The sequence below is a fragment of the Sander vitreus genome, chromosome 18, assembly GCF_031162955.1.
Source record: "Sander vitreus isolate 19-12246 chromosome 18, sanVit1, whole genome shotgun sequence".
Classification (NCBI taxonomy): Eukaryota; Metazoa; Chordata; class Actinopteri; order Perciformes; family Percidae; genus Sander; species Sander vitreus.
The window spans coordinates 18124867-18141591 of NC_135872.1; the positions used below are offsets into that span (position 1 = coordinate 18124867).

General features: G+C 42.4%; 2 protein-coding genes across 3 annotated transcripts; one reads left to right on the forward strand and one right to left on the reverse strand.

Moving 5' to 3' along the window:
- Nucleotides 1–683: 683 nt before the first annotated feature.
- Nucleotides 684–9275, forward strand: wdr20b (WD repeat domain 20b). 2 transcript variants are annotated; one of them, XM_078275191.1, is made up of 4 exons: nucleotides 686–975; nucleotides 5417–5599; nucleotides 5759–7201; nucleotides 7485–9275. In XM_078275191.1, the coding sequence occupies exons 1-4, from the start codon at nucleotides 727–729 to the stop codon at nucleotides 7539–7541; spliced, it is 1932 nt and encodes a 643-aa protein (XP_078131317.1). In that variant the 5' UTR covers nucleotides 686–726; the 3' UTR covers nucleotides 7542–9275. The 2 variants fall into 2 exon arrangements, with proteins under 2 accessions (XP_078131319.1, XP_078131317.1); XM_078275193.1 differs by lacking the exon at nucleotides 5759–7201 and having other exon boundaries at nucleotides 684–975.
- A 3511-nt stretch (nucleotides 9276–12786) lies between these two features.
- mgat2 (alpha-1,6-mannosyl-glycoprotein 2-beta-N-acetylglucosaminyltransferase) lies at nucleotides 12787–16411 on the reverse strand. The gene is made up of 2 exons (XM_078275142.1): nucleotides 16242–16411; nucleotides 12787–14613 (listed from the first exon to the last, which is right to left on the reverse strand). The coding sequence occupies exon 2, from the start codon at nucleotides 14353–14355 to the stop codon at nucleotides 12934–12936; it is 1422 nt and encodes a 473-aa protein (XP_078131268.1). The 5' UTR covers nucleotides 14356–14613; nucleotides 16242–16411; the 3' UTR covers nucleotides 12787–12933.
- Nucleotides 16412–16725: the final 314 nt, after the last annotated feature.

Here is a 16725-nt window from a genome sequence, read left to right on the forward strand (position 1 = left end):
ACAGGAAACAAGTAGAAGAATAAACAAAAGCTGAGAAGACATTCAGCTCACAAGTCTGCCTGAGTAGATTTGCATAGACTCAATAGGCTACTATTGATTTGACTAATCAAAAGTGCTTTGATTAGTAAAGGTGTGAGTTTCTGTTGGAGCCAACCTAGGCATTTTCTTCTACAATAGAGACATAATATTGTTTGTATTTTCTATATTAAGCCGACTTTATATTTCCCTTTCATGTAATTGTATCTGCACTGGTAGTATCCATAATTCTAACATACATTCCGTATCATTCATAGACTGTATATTAACAGTCTCTTATTACATGATTACATCTGCTTAGTTGTTAGCGGTTTTAGTGAGAAACGGCAATACATTCGTGCAATTTGTCTAAGGTGTATGAATGATATTAGTCTAGAATGATACATTATTAGTCTATTAGATGCGGGTTATTGGGTTTGACGCCGGTTTCTACACTTTAGCACATTGACCATACACGGTCCAGCCATACTAGGTTTCAACCAACCAGTTGGTTTGCTTTCAACCATGGACGTGTTAAGGATATATTAGAACCAACCTTCAAGTTTTGTCTCACATTACCATGGATGTATTAAGCAAGAGAACATGACATAGGCTACTTCCCTGTACGCATGCCTGCAGGACTTCAACGGTCCAACGCATGCGCTGTCGATACATCCGGGGATCGGACAAGGATGAACGCCAATTTCCAAGATGGCGGCGGAGGGAGGAGGGAAGGAGATGAACGAAATTAAAACTCAATTCACTACACGAGAAGGCGTCTACAAACTCCTCACTCACTCCGAATACAGCCGGCCGAACAGGGTGCCTTTCAACTCGCAGGGCTCCAATCCCGTCAAGGTCTCCTTCGTCAATGTAAACGACCAGTCCGGCAACGGCGACAGGATCTGTTTCAATGTGGGCCGGGAACTGTACTTTTATATCTACAAAGGCGTGAGAAAGGTAAACAATATTGACTGCAGCATCGAAGCCCGCGCTGTCCAGGAGCACCCCATTGATTTGGCATCTCCAAACGTGTTGCACCCTGGCTGTCAACTCTCTTAGCTTCTGTCATTGAAGTGCGCAGGTTGTCAAGACAAGGCCATGTAGCAGACCTAGCTAAGTTAGGAGCTAATTAGCATTCTTGGCTAACATCGCCACAGTAGTTGTTTTTGCCTCGATGAGACTTGTGTGCGCTTCAGAGTCCGCCAGTTTTTTTCTGAGTCAGTGATAAACTGACATGAACATTCCCGGTGAACTGGATAAAGTGAGAAAAGGCTTGTCATATCTTATGTTTTTTTCTTTTTCCTCGTTCTTTACATGGTAAAGCTAATATATGGGTGGCAAGTTGTCAACAGTGCTCACCAGCAGGGTCAACTTTGGTGTTTCTATTACGGAACTAAGTTAAGTGTTCACATTGTAAGCAATTGGAGTGGTGGGGAGGGATGTTTTGTTATTCGTGATGTAATGATTGTGTGCACTCTACTGTCAGGGTTTTGGATGTGATGTAATATGACCCAATGTTTGGTTGCACACAGTGATGATGTCATTGCAGCAAGCCACTTTGGTCTTGTTGAATGGTGACTGTGACAGTGGTGATCGTGCTGATGATGTGGTTGTCCCTGAGGCAGCTACAGAATACGCAATCTAACAGCAGCCTAGCCTCCCTACAAAACTCTTATTTCTCCAATCTAGATGCTTTCAGTGGTCTCTCACAATCTCACAGCACAGTAAAAAACATTTTAGGAACCATTAGAGGAAGTAGTAGTTTTCTCTGTAGACTTAACTCAGCCAAAGACAGGGTAAACAGAGTATATGACTAGGGAAATTATGCAGCTTTTAAAAAGCAGTAATAGGTGTTATTCCAGTTTTTTTATTTAGATCATTACCTGGAAATGACTATATGACTAATATTTATATCCGTCAATGAATAATTTTTAGGACAATCCCATAATACAACAGTCATTATAGCAACAGAATGAAAATATGGTATATTTTTCTTAACCTTTTTATTACCTAAAATTGGCTTGTCTCAAACACAACCAGTTCTGCACCTGAAGTTGTACTAAGACTTACTGTATATTGATTTAATTTTGGTAGCAGCTAGCATAGATGGTAAAATATGGGATCATCTTCGAATGAAACGTTTTTCATTTAAATTAAGTTGAGACCAGATAACTTGGAAGTAGATGTAGTCGAACCGCATTTCTGACAGTGATGGCTGAACTCAAGGCTGAAATGCTCAGTCAGTTAAATTAGATAAGTGAATTGACTAAATGGGACTGAGAATGAAAGTGTGATGGATTTGCTTTTTTTTTGGGGGGGTGAATTAACTGACTTTCATGGATATATCTGAGTTGTTCCATACTATTTACAACCCCAAATACATTGGAATGCCGGCATAATCATTCAAAATCAAATTGTTTTTCCATGCCACAGAAACCGTGGTTTACATGGTGATGTTTTGGTGCTTCGTCCAAATTGTAATGAGGGCCTGTTCCCCCGCAGCTCTTGATTTAACTTACTCACTGTGACAGCATCTTCTTTTACTCCTTCTCCCTTGCAATATTTTAAATTGGTCCGTTGACAAGAAGTCAGGTAAAATGTCTACAGGTACACTCACAGTTGAATAATGAGTTGGCATGGTCTCGTAACATAGCACACAGAAAACAAGGAGACTATTATTACTGTTAGATGAAAGTCAGAAGGACGATAGAAGTGTAAGAGGTCATGCTACCTGATTGTTGGTGGCGATTATTGGACAAGTTGTTGACATTAGTGTGTGGCCCACTCACTTATCTCAATAGGTGGGAAAACACTGCATTCAGCCCGTCTATTCTTTATTTTAATGATGTGTCTTGCCTCTAATTCTAAATTGTAAGAGTTCCCTCACCGGGTTGACCTAAAACTAATTCTACTGCCGTACATACAGCCACTAGACCCAGCTTGTGTTTGATTAAATTAATTAATTTAAAACTTTTTAAATCTTTTTTTTTTTTAACTCTTTTTTTAAGTCTCATTATTCACTCCCTCCAGGATTTCGCGGGAGCTTTTGTAAAAAATTGTGATAAAAGTTACGATGTCTTTTCTATGTTTGTTGCAATGAAGTTGCGGGAGACGGTGAAAGTTGCAATTTTTTTTTCGTATAGTTCTTTAAAAATAAAAAGGAAACTTGTTTTGGGGAGAATAAAACTACTCTGGGCTGAGTTTTCCTAGTAACCTTACCAAAAAGGCTCAGGATGCTGTAAATGTTGGTATAATATGAAAATGGCTGGTGGACTTAAGACAAAAAATAATAATTTATTGAATCAATCAGCCAGTTGAGGTGGTTCGGGCATCTGGTAAGGATGCCCCCTGGGCGCCTCCCTAGGGAGGTGTTCCAGGCACGTCCAGCTGGGAGGAGGCCTCGGGGAGACCCAGGACTAGGTGGAGGGATTATATCTCTAACCTGGCCTGGGAACGCCTCGGGATCCCCCAGTCGGAGCTGGTTAATGTGGCCCGGGAAAGGGAAGTTTGGGGTCCCCTGCTGGAGCTGCTACCCCCGCGACCCGACCCCGGATAAGCGGATGAAGATGGATGGATGGATGGATGGATGAATCAATCAAATTTGAACATGTGTGTCAGTGGCTTGTTGATCTTAACAGTGTTAGTTAATTTCCTAACCTGGCCTGGGACACACATTCATACGGTTTGATAATACTGACTAACTTAGCATTGCACTTACAATAACGAGCGCAGCTGTCTTCAATTTAGGTCATCGTGTACGTCTCATCTCCTTTTTCTCCTGCATCCACCATGTTTGTGTGTGTGTGTTTGTGTCTGTCTGCGTCAGTCGTGGGGGGTACGGAGCAGTAGCCCCACCCGCTGCAGAGAGCTGACAGCCAGGATGGAAACGGCAGCAACTTCAGCGACTTTTAAATCGTTAAAGTCTACATTAGAATGTATCGGACGGTCTGAAATGTTTTGCACGGTCTTTCGCTGTACGTTTTGTTGGTAAATGAGTCACACACACACGTCTCCATATCAGAAAGGAGGAAATGATCAACCCGTTCTCACTCCCAATTGGTCATTTGTTCTCAGAGTGCACGTGGGACTACCGTGATTGGTTGAAGTCGCGGGAAACTTCAGGTTATTGGTCAAATGTGCGGTGATTGGTAAAAGTTGCAGTGATTGGTAAAAATTGCGAGTCGCACCAAATTCACGGTGATTGGTTGAATTGGCGCGATCGCGAAATCCTGGAGGGACTGATTATGGTGTAAAATATTTTGGTAGCCAATAGGGAAAGCTTATCATCATTGTAGCACTTGAAATGTTAAAGTCAAATATCCTTATTTTATTTAGCGCAGCCTCACTTTGACAATACTGGCAGCTTTTTTTATTACATCCACTGCGCTCTCTCTCTGCCTCATTTTTAATGCATTAAAATAGACCACAAGAGAGTTGCAGCAATAAAGCATAAAGCCTTTATAAATATCACATTTTGACTGGTCCAATGTCAGGTACATCTTTGCCAGGCCAGCAGCTCTGTTGATCAGGTCTAAGTTATCATTTTTCCTTTTAGACCTATTACAGGTTTAGCTAATAGTCTCTTCTTTCCTTATTTATTTATTTTTCTTAACAATAATGACTATTTTTCAGTGATGAATAGGGTCAGTTTTTAACTGACTGGTGATAATGACTGTAGTCGTTCTATTGAAGCTTACAGGATTCAAACTCGTCATATGGTATAGGAAAAAAGATGACTTGTATATCACATTTTCATTTCAATAAATCTTCACAGTGTCATGTTTGCTTTGAATTGAGTTGTGTTGTCAACCGCCTGTTGGAAGACAAACTAAACAGTTAAGCTATGTGGTCACGCTGGGCTGGTCTTCCTCTCTATTTTTGGATAATTACTTTCCATGTGTCAGAATTCATTATCATCATGCACCAGGAACATTGGGTTGGCACTTTAGACACCAACAAAGAGTAGATAGTAGCCAACAATTCTCTTAAGATATTTGTCCCCAGCAAGTATTTAGAGATTTTAGTTTTAATAGTGGTATTTTTCTGTAGACTGTAAGTTAAATTGATCCCATTACTGGCATTCTGATCTGGGATAAGTTGTCCCTGGTGGTGTATAAAATAATCTTATGTAATTTCAGAGGCCTTAATGTTCTTTGCTGCGACTAAAGCTTAAATACATTGTGTCAATCTTCCTATACAAGAAATTGTTGGAGAAAGGCTCTGAGATAAACATAAGCGCTGAGTTGTGGATTAAAGTATTAGGTCACCTTAAAGTAAATAGTAGGCAAGAAAGTGTCATCACAATCACAGCTGCTTGTCCTTTCAAAGCAGTGTCAAAACGGTTGACACTAAAAACCGCTTTTTAAAACTAATTTGCCTGTATTTCTCATTGTTCTAGGCTGCCGATCTTAGTAAGCCTATAGACAAGAGGATATACAAAGGAACGCAGCCAACATGTCATGACTTCAACCCCATCACAGCAACAGCAGAGAGCGTCTCCCTGCTGGTGGGCTTCTCCGCAGGCCAGGTGCAGCTCATCGACCCAATAAAGAAGGAAACTAGCAAACTCTTCAATGAAGAGGTGGGTTCCAGTCAGATGTTCTGATGCTTAGGCCGAAACTTAAAATCATACTAATGTTTAGTGTCAGTTGTCCGCTGTTAGTACAATAATGGAACAACTAGCTGACCAGTGTCTTTGTTTTTTTCCTCTCTCTGTTTCTTTGTCCTCCCCCCCCCCCAGAGACTTATAGACAAGTCACGAGTTACGTGTGTACGATGGGTTCCTGGTTCAGAGAGCTTGTTTCTGGTGGCTCACTCCAGTGGCAGCATGTATTTGTACAATGTGGAAAACACCTGTGGCACCACGGCACCTCACTACCAGCTCCTAAAGCAGGGTGAAAACTATGCTGTGCATACCTGCAAGAGCAAGTCGGCTCGCAACCCGTTACTGCGCTGGACAGTGGGTGAAGGGGCGCTCAATGAGTTTGCCTTCTCCCCAGATGGCAAGTTTCTGGCTTGTGCGAGCCAGGACGGCTTCCTGCGGGTGTTTGGCTTCGACGCTGCAGAGCTCCATGGAACGATGAAGAGCTACTTTGGTGGTTTACTGTGTGTGTGCTGGAGCCCAGATGGACGCTACATTGTGGCAGGAGGGGAGGACGATCTGGTGACGGTGTGGTCATTTTCAGACTGCAGAGTGATTGCACGGGGGCATGGTCACAAGTCGTGGGTGAGTGTGGTGGCATTTGACCACTGCACCACCAGTGTGGAGGATGGTGACCCCCCTGCTGAGTTCAGTGGTAGCGATGAGGAATTCCACGAGCAGATTCACTTTGGTGCGGGCAGAGACAGAGCTAACAGCGCTCATTCTCGGCTTTCTAAGAGAAACTCTACAGACAGTAGGCCCGTTAGCGTGACCTACAGATTTGGCTCAGTGGGCCAGGATACCCAGATGTGTCTGTGGGACCTGACGGAGGACATTCTCTTCCCTCACCTCCCTTTGTCCCGCACTAGGACTCACACTAATGTTATGAGTGCCACAAGCCCTCCAGCCACTGGACAAACTACGACTACTACTACAACAACTACTACTACTACTACTACTGCTGTAACCGCCACTAATCCCAGTGGCACCAATGGTAAAGACAATGGAAGCAATAGTAGCACCAGTGGCAACCCAGCGAACTCCCTCCCCAGCACCCTGCCTCGGTCAAACAGCTTGCCACACTCCTCCAACCCGACAGGGGGCAGCACCCCCAACAGTCACACAGGCAGCAACAGCAGTACTACTACCACCACCACCACCACCACCACTAAGGGCAACAGCATCATTGACAGTGCTTTCATCGCCACTGGCGTCAGCAAGTTTGCAACTCTGTCGTTACACGACTCACGCAAGGAGCGCCACGAGAAGGACCACAAGCGAAACCACAGCATGGGTCACATCAGCAGCAAGAGCAGCGACAAGCTCAACCAGCTTAGCTCAACACGGACGGCAAAAGCGGAAGCAGCTAAGACTCTGGGTACTACGCTGTGCCCACGCATGGAGGACGTGCCGCTGCTCGAGCCGCTGGTGTGCAAGAAGATCGCTCACGAGAGACTCACTGTGTTAATCTTCCTGGAGGACTGTCTGGTAACAGCCTGTCAGGAGGGTTTCGTTTGCACATGGGCTAGGCCTGGGAAAGTGGTGAGTGACAGGCCTCTCGAGGATACTGTCATGTGACACCTCTTAACTTACATTGTCTTGGACGTAGGCATTTTCTCGCTGCATTCAGAAGCTGTTAATCCCACTGTGTGCAGCCAAAAGGTTTTGGTTATTTCATGCAAGATTTACACTAAACCCTCAGCAGTTAGCTGGTTAATAGCACAGGTTCTCCGACAGTAAACCTCATGGCCTCACTATTCCGCCTCTTTTAATGCATTGAAGTAACACTGTTTGTTATCAATGTGTGTTATCTGTCTCTCCACAGGGTTTGCTATCATCTCAAAACAACCCAGCCAACTCCCCCAGTGGAACAGTAGTATAGCCCCAGTGCTGGTGCTGCTAATGACAGCTCCATGCAACAGAGACGTGGATGACCAAGGCCAAGGCCCTGCAGCGCTTCTTCGCACACTGTCACACACACACAACGGCCTCCAGTGTCACCTTCATTCTCGTCACTACAACCACCCAGACGCTCCCTTTTGTGTTACTGCTCATGTTTAGAGAACCGACGTTGGCCAAGCCATGGCCTTTTGTCTGGGCGTGAGAAAGGGTGCTATTGGAAGTATGATAAGCAAGCTTTAAATCGTCCAGGAGGTTTGTGGGAGGGATTGACTGGCTCATTGTTCCACCTATGGTCATATCAAGTCGTGTCGAGTCTTAAAATAACCTCTAGTACCCAATCCTTTGTGCCTGTAGATCTTCAAAGACTAGACATGCTATATAAGCAATGTGGTGATGCCTCAACCTAACCTTTTTGTATGGGTTTAATTCGGGAATCTTTCCTTTATTTTGTTCCTTCAAAATGTATTCACTGATAAAGGGAATAAGAGGAGGGATTGTTTTGGAAAAGAAGCGTATCCCCATTTTTCACTTCCTGGGCGATCTCTTGTGCAGCCCAGCCTGCGACACCTTTTCAAGAGAAGCCAGAGCTTTTTACTTCCTTTACAAATATTTTAAAATCAGTAGTATCACACTTTAAAGTGTATTTGCACACATTTTCTTTCATTCTTGTTTCTTTTGTTTCCCCCCCCCCATTTTGAATTCAAGGCAGTGGAACACAGGCAAAATATTTTGAAGACAGTTTTGGAAGCACTTGGGGAAACGGCTTGTCCTTGCCCTCTGTCTCAACGCTGGATGCTGCAATCATAGTTTTTTTATATGGAAAAAAAAAAAAATTGTTTGCACTTAATAGTTTGTTAGGAGAATGGCTTTACATTTTTGGAGTGTGTAAGGACTCCTTGACAAGGTTGAAATATATAAATAGAATTTAAAAAAACAAAAAAAACAACCTTTGTATCTATTGAACATTTATTTTAATATTGTTTCAGATTAAATGGGCTCTGTATTATATGTAAATATTGTACTTCAATGATTTATGGGGTAAATGATCATTATTACATTAGTTCAAAGATCCTCATTTCAGAAAATAGTGATATTTCTAATACTAAAAGATCTATACCTAATATTAAAATGAATCTTGAATATGCAGGTGAAAATGTTTTCTTTTCTGTTGTACATAAAGAGAATTCAGGTGTATTTTTATTAATGTAAAGTTTGGTATAGGAGACATCTATGAAATCCTCTTATCTAACAGGTAGTGCTGAATGCTAGCTAGCCTGTCGCTGCAAATTCCTTTTACAACATAGGCAGGTAGACGCAGATGCAGCGGTCTAATTCAGCAATCACTCAGAGCTCAGGTAAACCACAGGAAGACTAACGCTGGCATAGTTCCCCTCACTAGTCCCATCCATCAACGTGTGTGAATTCACTTTGACTAACAAATAAGACTGAACCATGTTCTGCAGACAGGGCTGCAATCTGTGAGTCCTGTTTTTTTTTTTTTTTTTTTTGAGTAATAATTACTGAACTGATTCTGAACTTGTGAACAAACATTTGACACTGTGTTGAATACCAACTGACTGACGTCGGCACTTGATGATGGTGTAAGTGCTTGAGGTGAGCGTGTTTTACAAGCACCCACATTAGGAAGACTGAGATATTAACAGTGGGAGCATTTTCCTTCATGTGACGCCTATTAAAAACAGCTTTGACAGATTATATGTTCCATTTGTGTTGCTTTATTAAGTGTATGTACTCACCGCATGAATCAGTGTCTTCATGTAGCAATCATTAGTTAAGAATATAGCTTCACGCTTTCCTCCACATGAGGCCAGAGGTCGGGCTCAGCACACAACATGAATTGATTAGGTGACAGACTGGACAACCAAACGCTTCATATCACTCCACTGGCAGTCATGCATAAGAGTAGCACTTCCATTACAGTAGCATTTGAACCAGCCACTGTATGCTAGCATTTCAATTTTTCAGTGATTATATAACAAGGAAGTATAAAGTTTGCATAAGACCTGTAAAAAAAAATATATTTCTGACATGATGACACATTTCTTTTTGATAATACTGGTATTAAATCACATCCGGCAGGTCGTGTCCTGACGTGATCACATCCCCATTAGGAAGTAAGCGAATGGAAATGAGTCAGTTGTTTCATTTAATTGAGTTATTAAAGGCCCTGCCACACAGGTGTTTCTAGTTATCAGCTAATTAGACCTCCGCTCTGGAGCCACGCTGGAAATGGAAAAGGACCCTGCACAGGTGTTTTCACTTATTTTGGTTGATTAGACCACTGCTCGGATTGGGCGGAGCTATGAGGTCATGCAATTCCCAGTATAGCTATATAATATTGAACTTCAAGTATAACGTCTAAGGTATTATCAACATGCTAAACTGACCAGGAACAGCCATTTAGTCTGGATGTTTCTTGATACTCTTCCACATAAGTTACCTGTAGCCTATCAGTTTGTGGCATGTTTGGGTTACAGTCGGCCAGTAGGGGGCAGTATTGCTCAGACAAATGAGAGCTTGAGAATTCCTCACTACAATTAAAGTGAACTTGCATTAATAACAGCCATCACTTTATCAAACGGGGAAAACATTGTCTATACATGTTGTCTCTCTCTAGCTCTCTCTTAAATTATTTCCTACTACTTCACCCTACTACCTCATATATATTTTATATTCCAAGTGGGGAATAAAACTGACCCTCCATAATTTATGAGTCACTTTTCGAAGAAACACGAGCACTCACAGCCATTAAACCAGCAGCCTGTGGCATCAGGGCTAAGGAAGGGGTGGAGAGAGTAATCAGCAGGCTGGAGAGGTCCGATCATCCTGTCAGTGTGTCACTCAACACAGTGACGGGATCTGACTGACTGTCCGATCCCCCCCTGAGCTGCACACGTCCATGCTGCTGAGCGTGCATCAATCAGGATTGGTGCTTAGTGAGATGTTTTACATAATAAACATCACACCGGCTATAATATATGCCCTTAATATATGCACTTTTATGTTGTTTTCTGTCTTTCCTACAAATGCTGTCAACCACATTTATACATTATATACAAACCCTGGCACCCTTTAATCTAACTGGCCAATGGAATAGCAATCAGATGTCTACAGTAAGAGCTTGGAAAACAACTACATTTATCTTCCACCCTCAGGGAAATGAGTCCCACTTGATAGGAATTCAATGAATTGCGAGATTCCTATTGCTTCTGTAAGGTGCTGCTTTAATGATTTTCTCGGTGATGCAATTCCCTCGTCTGCATGCCTCTATATATTGACCCAGAGTTTTGTTTACCTAGCAATGTGTGCAACGGCTATGAGTGATTAAATATTGGGTCTCTCTGAGCTATATGTGCCAAGAAAATGAACGCATACAAGTACATTTGCAAAAATTACACTTTCTAGTGACGTCAGGGATGGATTTTCTTTAAACAATCAGATTATGGAAATGAACAAATTAACCACAAATTCCCCAAGGATATTTATTTAGCCCATTGTTTAGATCCGTAGTGAGTTCCGAAATGAAGGATTGAGTTGCGTCAGTAAGAAGGGATAATTAATAGGATAATCAACACTTTTTTCAAAATGGCTGTATTGGCATTTGGCCAATGGGGAGCTTGGACTGCAGTGTAATTTTCTACCCACCTTGACCTTACCTTAAAATAATTAGAAAACCACCTGAGTATCTGGGATTTAGTTTTTAGAGTTTGTTTTCTCTATTTCAGTGGTCAATCTGTCCTCCTATGGACAGTACTGATGACTGGGCCATCAAAACTGTTTAAGAGTGTGCTTATTCTTTTCATTCTTGCCCTAAAATACCATAATAAACGAAGTAGGGCACTTTCAAAGGCAATGGTAGTACATTACAGTTTCCAAGGCTCCAGCATCAGTTAACCATTAGTCACCAAGAATCAAGAGCACAGTGTCACTTCCTCCTATTCTCAATTCTATTCTAAGCCGTTTCCCTTGAGGTGCAGGCCCAATTATTGGGCCTCCACCATGGGAGCAGCTGCACAATCTGTCACATGACCTCCGCACAGCAGTCACATGTCTTCACACTGCATTAGGAATTAAAGTTCACCCACAGGAAATAAAATGAGCAGAGATTGTGAGGTCTATTTAGCTTTGTTAGGCTTCATCAGTGTTGCTCAGTCTTGGACGTTTGTCTTACTGTGCCAAGGATACACGCCATGTCATATTGAATTCATGCAGCGTTTTGGAATTTTACGTTGCGAACCGAGTCTCTGGTAGGCCTGTAGCAGAGTCTGCCAGAAGATATATTTAATATGAACTGTATGGAGAGTCCACTCAGCGATAACTTTGCAGTTACAACATTTTGAACAGTGTGCAGAAGTGATTGTTAAACATTGCCAGAGGCAGTAGGGGAGGGGGAATCAATGGGGCTTCAGAGATGACACCGAGCTTGGGCCTCGGCGGAAACCATCGATACTGAGCTCTGGTCTGAGCACTTAAAATGTAAATGCCTCTTCAACAGCAACAACATGAACGAGAAAGTTACATCAGTGTCTTGGGATCTCTCCAGGTGCCACGTGTGCATTCATTTGTGAAATCAAAATCTCTGCGCAGAGACAGGTACTTGAATTGGCATATTTTATCTGAAGTGTTAAACTCGACAGTGATGCATTGCAACAAAGTCAAACAAATGCCCTTCACTGACCATACACTCCCTCTGTCAAACTTAGCATAATTATAAAAAAAAACAAAAAAACACTAGTTTTCTCTATGCGTCCTATCTTGCAAGTATCATTTGCATGTTTATTAATGCTGTGAACCTTAAGTGACATCCGTTCTGCAGTCACAGGAGTAATGAGACTCTTGGTGTTCTCTAGAAACCTGTTGAAGATAAGTGGGGGGATTATTTAAATGGAACAAGGTGCCTCAAAGGATCTCCTTTGATCTCCGCAAATTTATGTGATATAAATATCTTCAAAATTAATTATGCATGCACAGAGGGATTGCTAAATCCACAGATTTACCAAATTTATGACTGCCCCAATGAGCACTTGCCTTCTCTAGAAATGTTCTTTTTGGTAAATTAAAAGTCCAATCTAAAAGGCCTGTTCGAGAAAACAACAATATATTGTTTAGTATATTATTGTTAATTACAACTTACAAAACAAAGCCTACTTGCCAGGAATCATTTAAATAATTCGATGTTAAGACATAAGTGTTAAAGAAGCCAAAAAATTCAACATTTGTCTTTATTTGGAACAGTCCGATAAAACAGGCAATAAGAAGAATAGTCCATAAAGATTTACTTTCAAAAGGCTTTTTTTTTCTTTATAGAGGATGCAAAAAGAGACGATAATATATAATAGTAGCAATTAAGGTCACTGTAATCGAACATAACTCTTGCAGAGTTCATGGTCCCTGATATCTCCCCAGCCCCCATTTTTCACATGTGGTGCCACCCCTCCGGCCCCGTTGGCCGGCAGTCTCTTTGCTATCAGGAGGTTCTTTGGGAACAGCTGGTTCCCGCTGCTTTGTAGGATGTTTTCTATCTTGGTTTTCTGGCTTATCGGCATGCAAGAAGTCTTCTTGTGGTGCATGCCGCAGTCTCCGGCGTGGAAAATCCGTGGCGCCTCACTCACCATGACCTTCCAGTAGGAGGGCAAGCAGGACACAGTCAGGTGTTGTAAGGACCAGTCCCAGTTGTAGTCGTCGTAAGTGCAGAATGTGTCGGTGCATTTGATGAGCTTCTGGTATGTCTCTCTACTCAGAGCCATCCCCATGTTGTGCTCAGTGGACTTCCAGGGCTTCACCTCCACCTTATTTGCTTTGCTGGAGTAGCCGATGTGGCTGTAGCTCCCCAGCGAGAGGATGTCGCAGTCATTGCACCGCTCCTTTTTGAGAGCAGACATCAGCTTCAACAGATGGATAAAGTCCGGGGACAAGTAGTGGTCCTCCTCGATCAGCAGGACCACACCCGTATGTTCCTTCAGAACCCGGACTCTGTCCCATACGAAGTGCAGCTTCCACCACCAGTGGTGCTTGGTCTGGGAGAACTTTGCCTCACGGTAGTGGCCGAATGAGTCAGGGTATTCTGCGTTGATGCAACCCAGCTTTAAGGCGTCTTTTTTGGGAATGTCTCTGGGACAATCTCTGGGGTCGTGTCCGGGGAACTCCTGGGGGTACAGCTGGATGCTGAAGGGGAAGAAAATCTGAAGTACCTGACAAAAGTCAACAGAGGCCACCACTTTATTTATCTCAGGGGACCAGTAATCATGGCTGAATATCAGCAGTATGCTCTCCACACCTCTGGCCTTCCGCAAACTGTCCACCAATAGCTTAAGGTAGTCTGGTCGGTTATGGACCTGAACCACCACAACCAGATGGTCCTGCTGTTGCGCTGCCTTAAACTTTTCTTCATTTCTTATTGTCTGGTCAAAGTTGAGCTGGAAGACAATGCCGCGGTAGACTAAAGTGGCGTTATCTGCCTCTGGCTGTGGTGGCTTGGGTATCTTCTCTTTTTCCTTTGCTTTCTCCTGGTGTGTGTCATTGGCTTCTATAACAGGGGGTGGGGCAGGTGCCCTGCTGACTGCAGGTGTGGCTTGCACCTGGATATGATTGTTGATGCTACTACTGCTGCTGCTGCTAATGCTGCTGCTGCTTCTCTTCACCGCGTCCGCTTCCTTGGGGAGCGATCCACTGTCGTTCTTCTTCTGCCTTCCGCTGCTCCAGAAAGTTAGGCCACAGATGACAACCACCACAGTCAGTATCACCACCTTCCTCTTGTAGATTCGGAATCTCATGATAGGGGGTCAGGCTCTTGCGAACGGAGAGAAGTTGATTGCAGTAAAACCAAAAAAGCACAGGTTTGCAATTGTGATGGTGTGCTTTGCAAACGGCGCAAGCCTGATTAAAAAGAAGCGGATATGAGGCTAATTGTTGGCAAAATGAACTGTTGTTGTAAACATGGGTCCCACTGGAATGTCATTGGTGGTGGATGAATATTCCATAAGGCATGACGGTTGCTAGGAGGCAGCAGGGTAGCAGTGTGCATGAACCACCTAAATGAAAAATAAACCAATCCAAGTCAGGTGCATCAATATGGCTAAAATCACTATTATCTTAATAATGATTATTTCGGATAAAAATAGACAAGGCAACTTTACTGATATGCATTATATCACAATATGGCACACATATGCAAATTACAGTGAAAATATAAAACTAGAGAAAAGAATCAAACCCTTATTTTTCAGAAGCTAGAACAAATGCTTGAGTAAACTAATTATACAATTATCAAAATAATTAATGATTACTTTTCTGTGTATCAACTAGCCTAATAATCAACTTATTGTTTCAGCTCCACAACTGAGCAAACTCCATTAGCTAATGAAGACCTTACAATGCAGTGGAAAGCTATGGAACAGGCTAATAAGCTTGTGGGTCAAACTCATTTTGTTAGCTCTCAATTCGGACAGCAGAAATATGTAAAGCGATAACGTGATGAGATCATATCATTATGAGCTCTAATGGAAGCAAACTAACAACAATAGCGGTGATTTCATTTCACATAACAGAAAACTGGCCACTATTAAAAAGTATCACCAAAACCACAAACATGGTTTAATACATGCTTCACTCTGATTGGTGCTTATTCCTCTCTTCCTCCTCCACATCAATGTTGATTATTGCTCCAAGCTTCTATGTTTTTCCCTTCATAAATCTCATTCCTGAACATTATCAATATTGATTATATGTATATCTATGCTTAGATCTACTGAACAAACCTCCATCGTCTCTTTGTAATTAAATTAGCGGTCTTTCAGGCTTCCTACCTGACCCCATTATCCGTCTACTCCCTGCCTGGAGACTGAATGGTCACTGTGTGGCACTCTCACTGTCGGCATTTGGTATCATGTCTGTGATAATATTGAATACATTCCTGGTAGCCACTATAAAACTCACTGTAAACCAAATGCTACCAGCAAACGTGCTTTAACAGTAATATATATATATATATATATATATATATATATATATATATATATATATATATATATATATGTGTGTGTGTGTGTGTGTGTGTGTTGAGGACAATGTACGGCTGATTAAATGGCAGAGCTATCCAACCCATATACCCTACTTACTTAATACGTTTGCAATGTACATGCCCTTATACGGTTTTCCACGTTCAATGGTTTCCATACAGTTGAAGCTTGCCAAATCAAGTGAAGCGTTTGTTCTGCAGCTGAAAGTACTGCAGTATTTATCCCCTGTATTTGTTTTACTAAAACATGGACCGATTTAATCTACACAACGACTGTGTCCATCGTTTTTGTTTTTTTCTCTCGTGTAAATATGCAATGTCTACTGAAGCCTACTGCCCGTTAGTTGTTCTCTCCTAAATTGGCCGCTGTCGAGCACAGCGACACCTTTAATCGATTTTGACATGACATCACGTTACAGTTGTTTTACCGACTGATAGGAAACGCTCTCGTAGCAATAGAAAACAACAGCTGGCGTTGCAGCTTCGCTCTTTTATGACAGCGAACACCCTGAAATGCTAACAGTAAGTTAGCCACGGCTTCAGCTAACGTAGCAACTTACAGGCAGTCCTACAAACCAAACGTCGTCAACAACAGCGTCCATGGCGAACCACAACAACCATGTAGCTACACTACTTACTTACCGTTAAAACTGGAGTAGCCGTGCCGTCCTTTCAGTAATACACATCAGTGTGGTGGCGTCCCATTTTCCTCCATACCTTCATGCAGGTTGCATGGAAACGTAACTATCAGCTAGCTGTAAAAAAAAATCCCAAATACGGAACCACTGCCTGACTGCCGCTGTCCCACAATGCACTGGTCCAGCGGGGGGCACCCCAGACACTCTAAATATCATCTATCCCTGCTGCTCGCTAACAATTTAAATGTATTATGTATAAAATAGGATCCCTTTCAACTGAAAAGAAAATATGTTCTCCGAGACTATAGTGGTGAAGAGGCACGAAAGATTAGGAAACGATCCTTATCATAACCATAACCACCAAAAGCCAAAGAAGTGACATTTAAAATATGAAATGATATTTATCCATCGAATCACTTCCTACATGTAAAATTGAGTTGGGAAAGTAACTCTTGTGTTTTCTGTGAGAGCGATATTGAGACGGTTGG

Coding starts and splice junctions, on each gene's coding strand:
- wdr20b (XM_078275191.1), top strand. CDS start 727: ATGGCGGCGGAGGGAGGAGGGAAGGAGATGAACGAAATTAAAACTCAA. Junction 976..5,416: donor TCTACAAAGGCGTGAGAAAG/GTAAACAATATT, acceptor TCATTGTTCTAG/GCTGCCGATCTTAGTAAGCC. Junction 7,202..7,484: donor GGGCTAGGCCTGGGAAAGTG/GTGAGTGACAGG, acceptor GTCTCTCCACAG/GGTTTGCTATCATCTCAAAA.
- mgat2 (XM_078275142.1), bottom strand. CDS start 14,355: ATGAGATTCCGAATCTACAAGAGGAAGGTGGTGATACTGACTGTGGTG.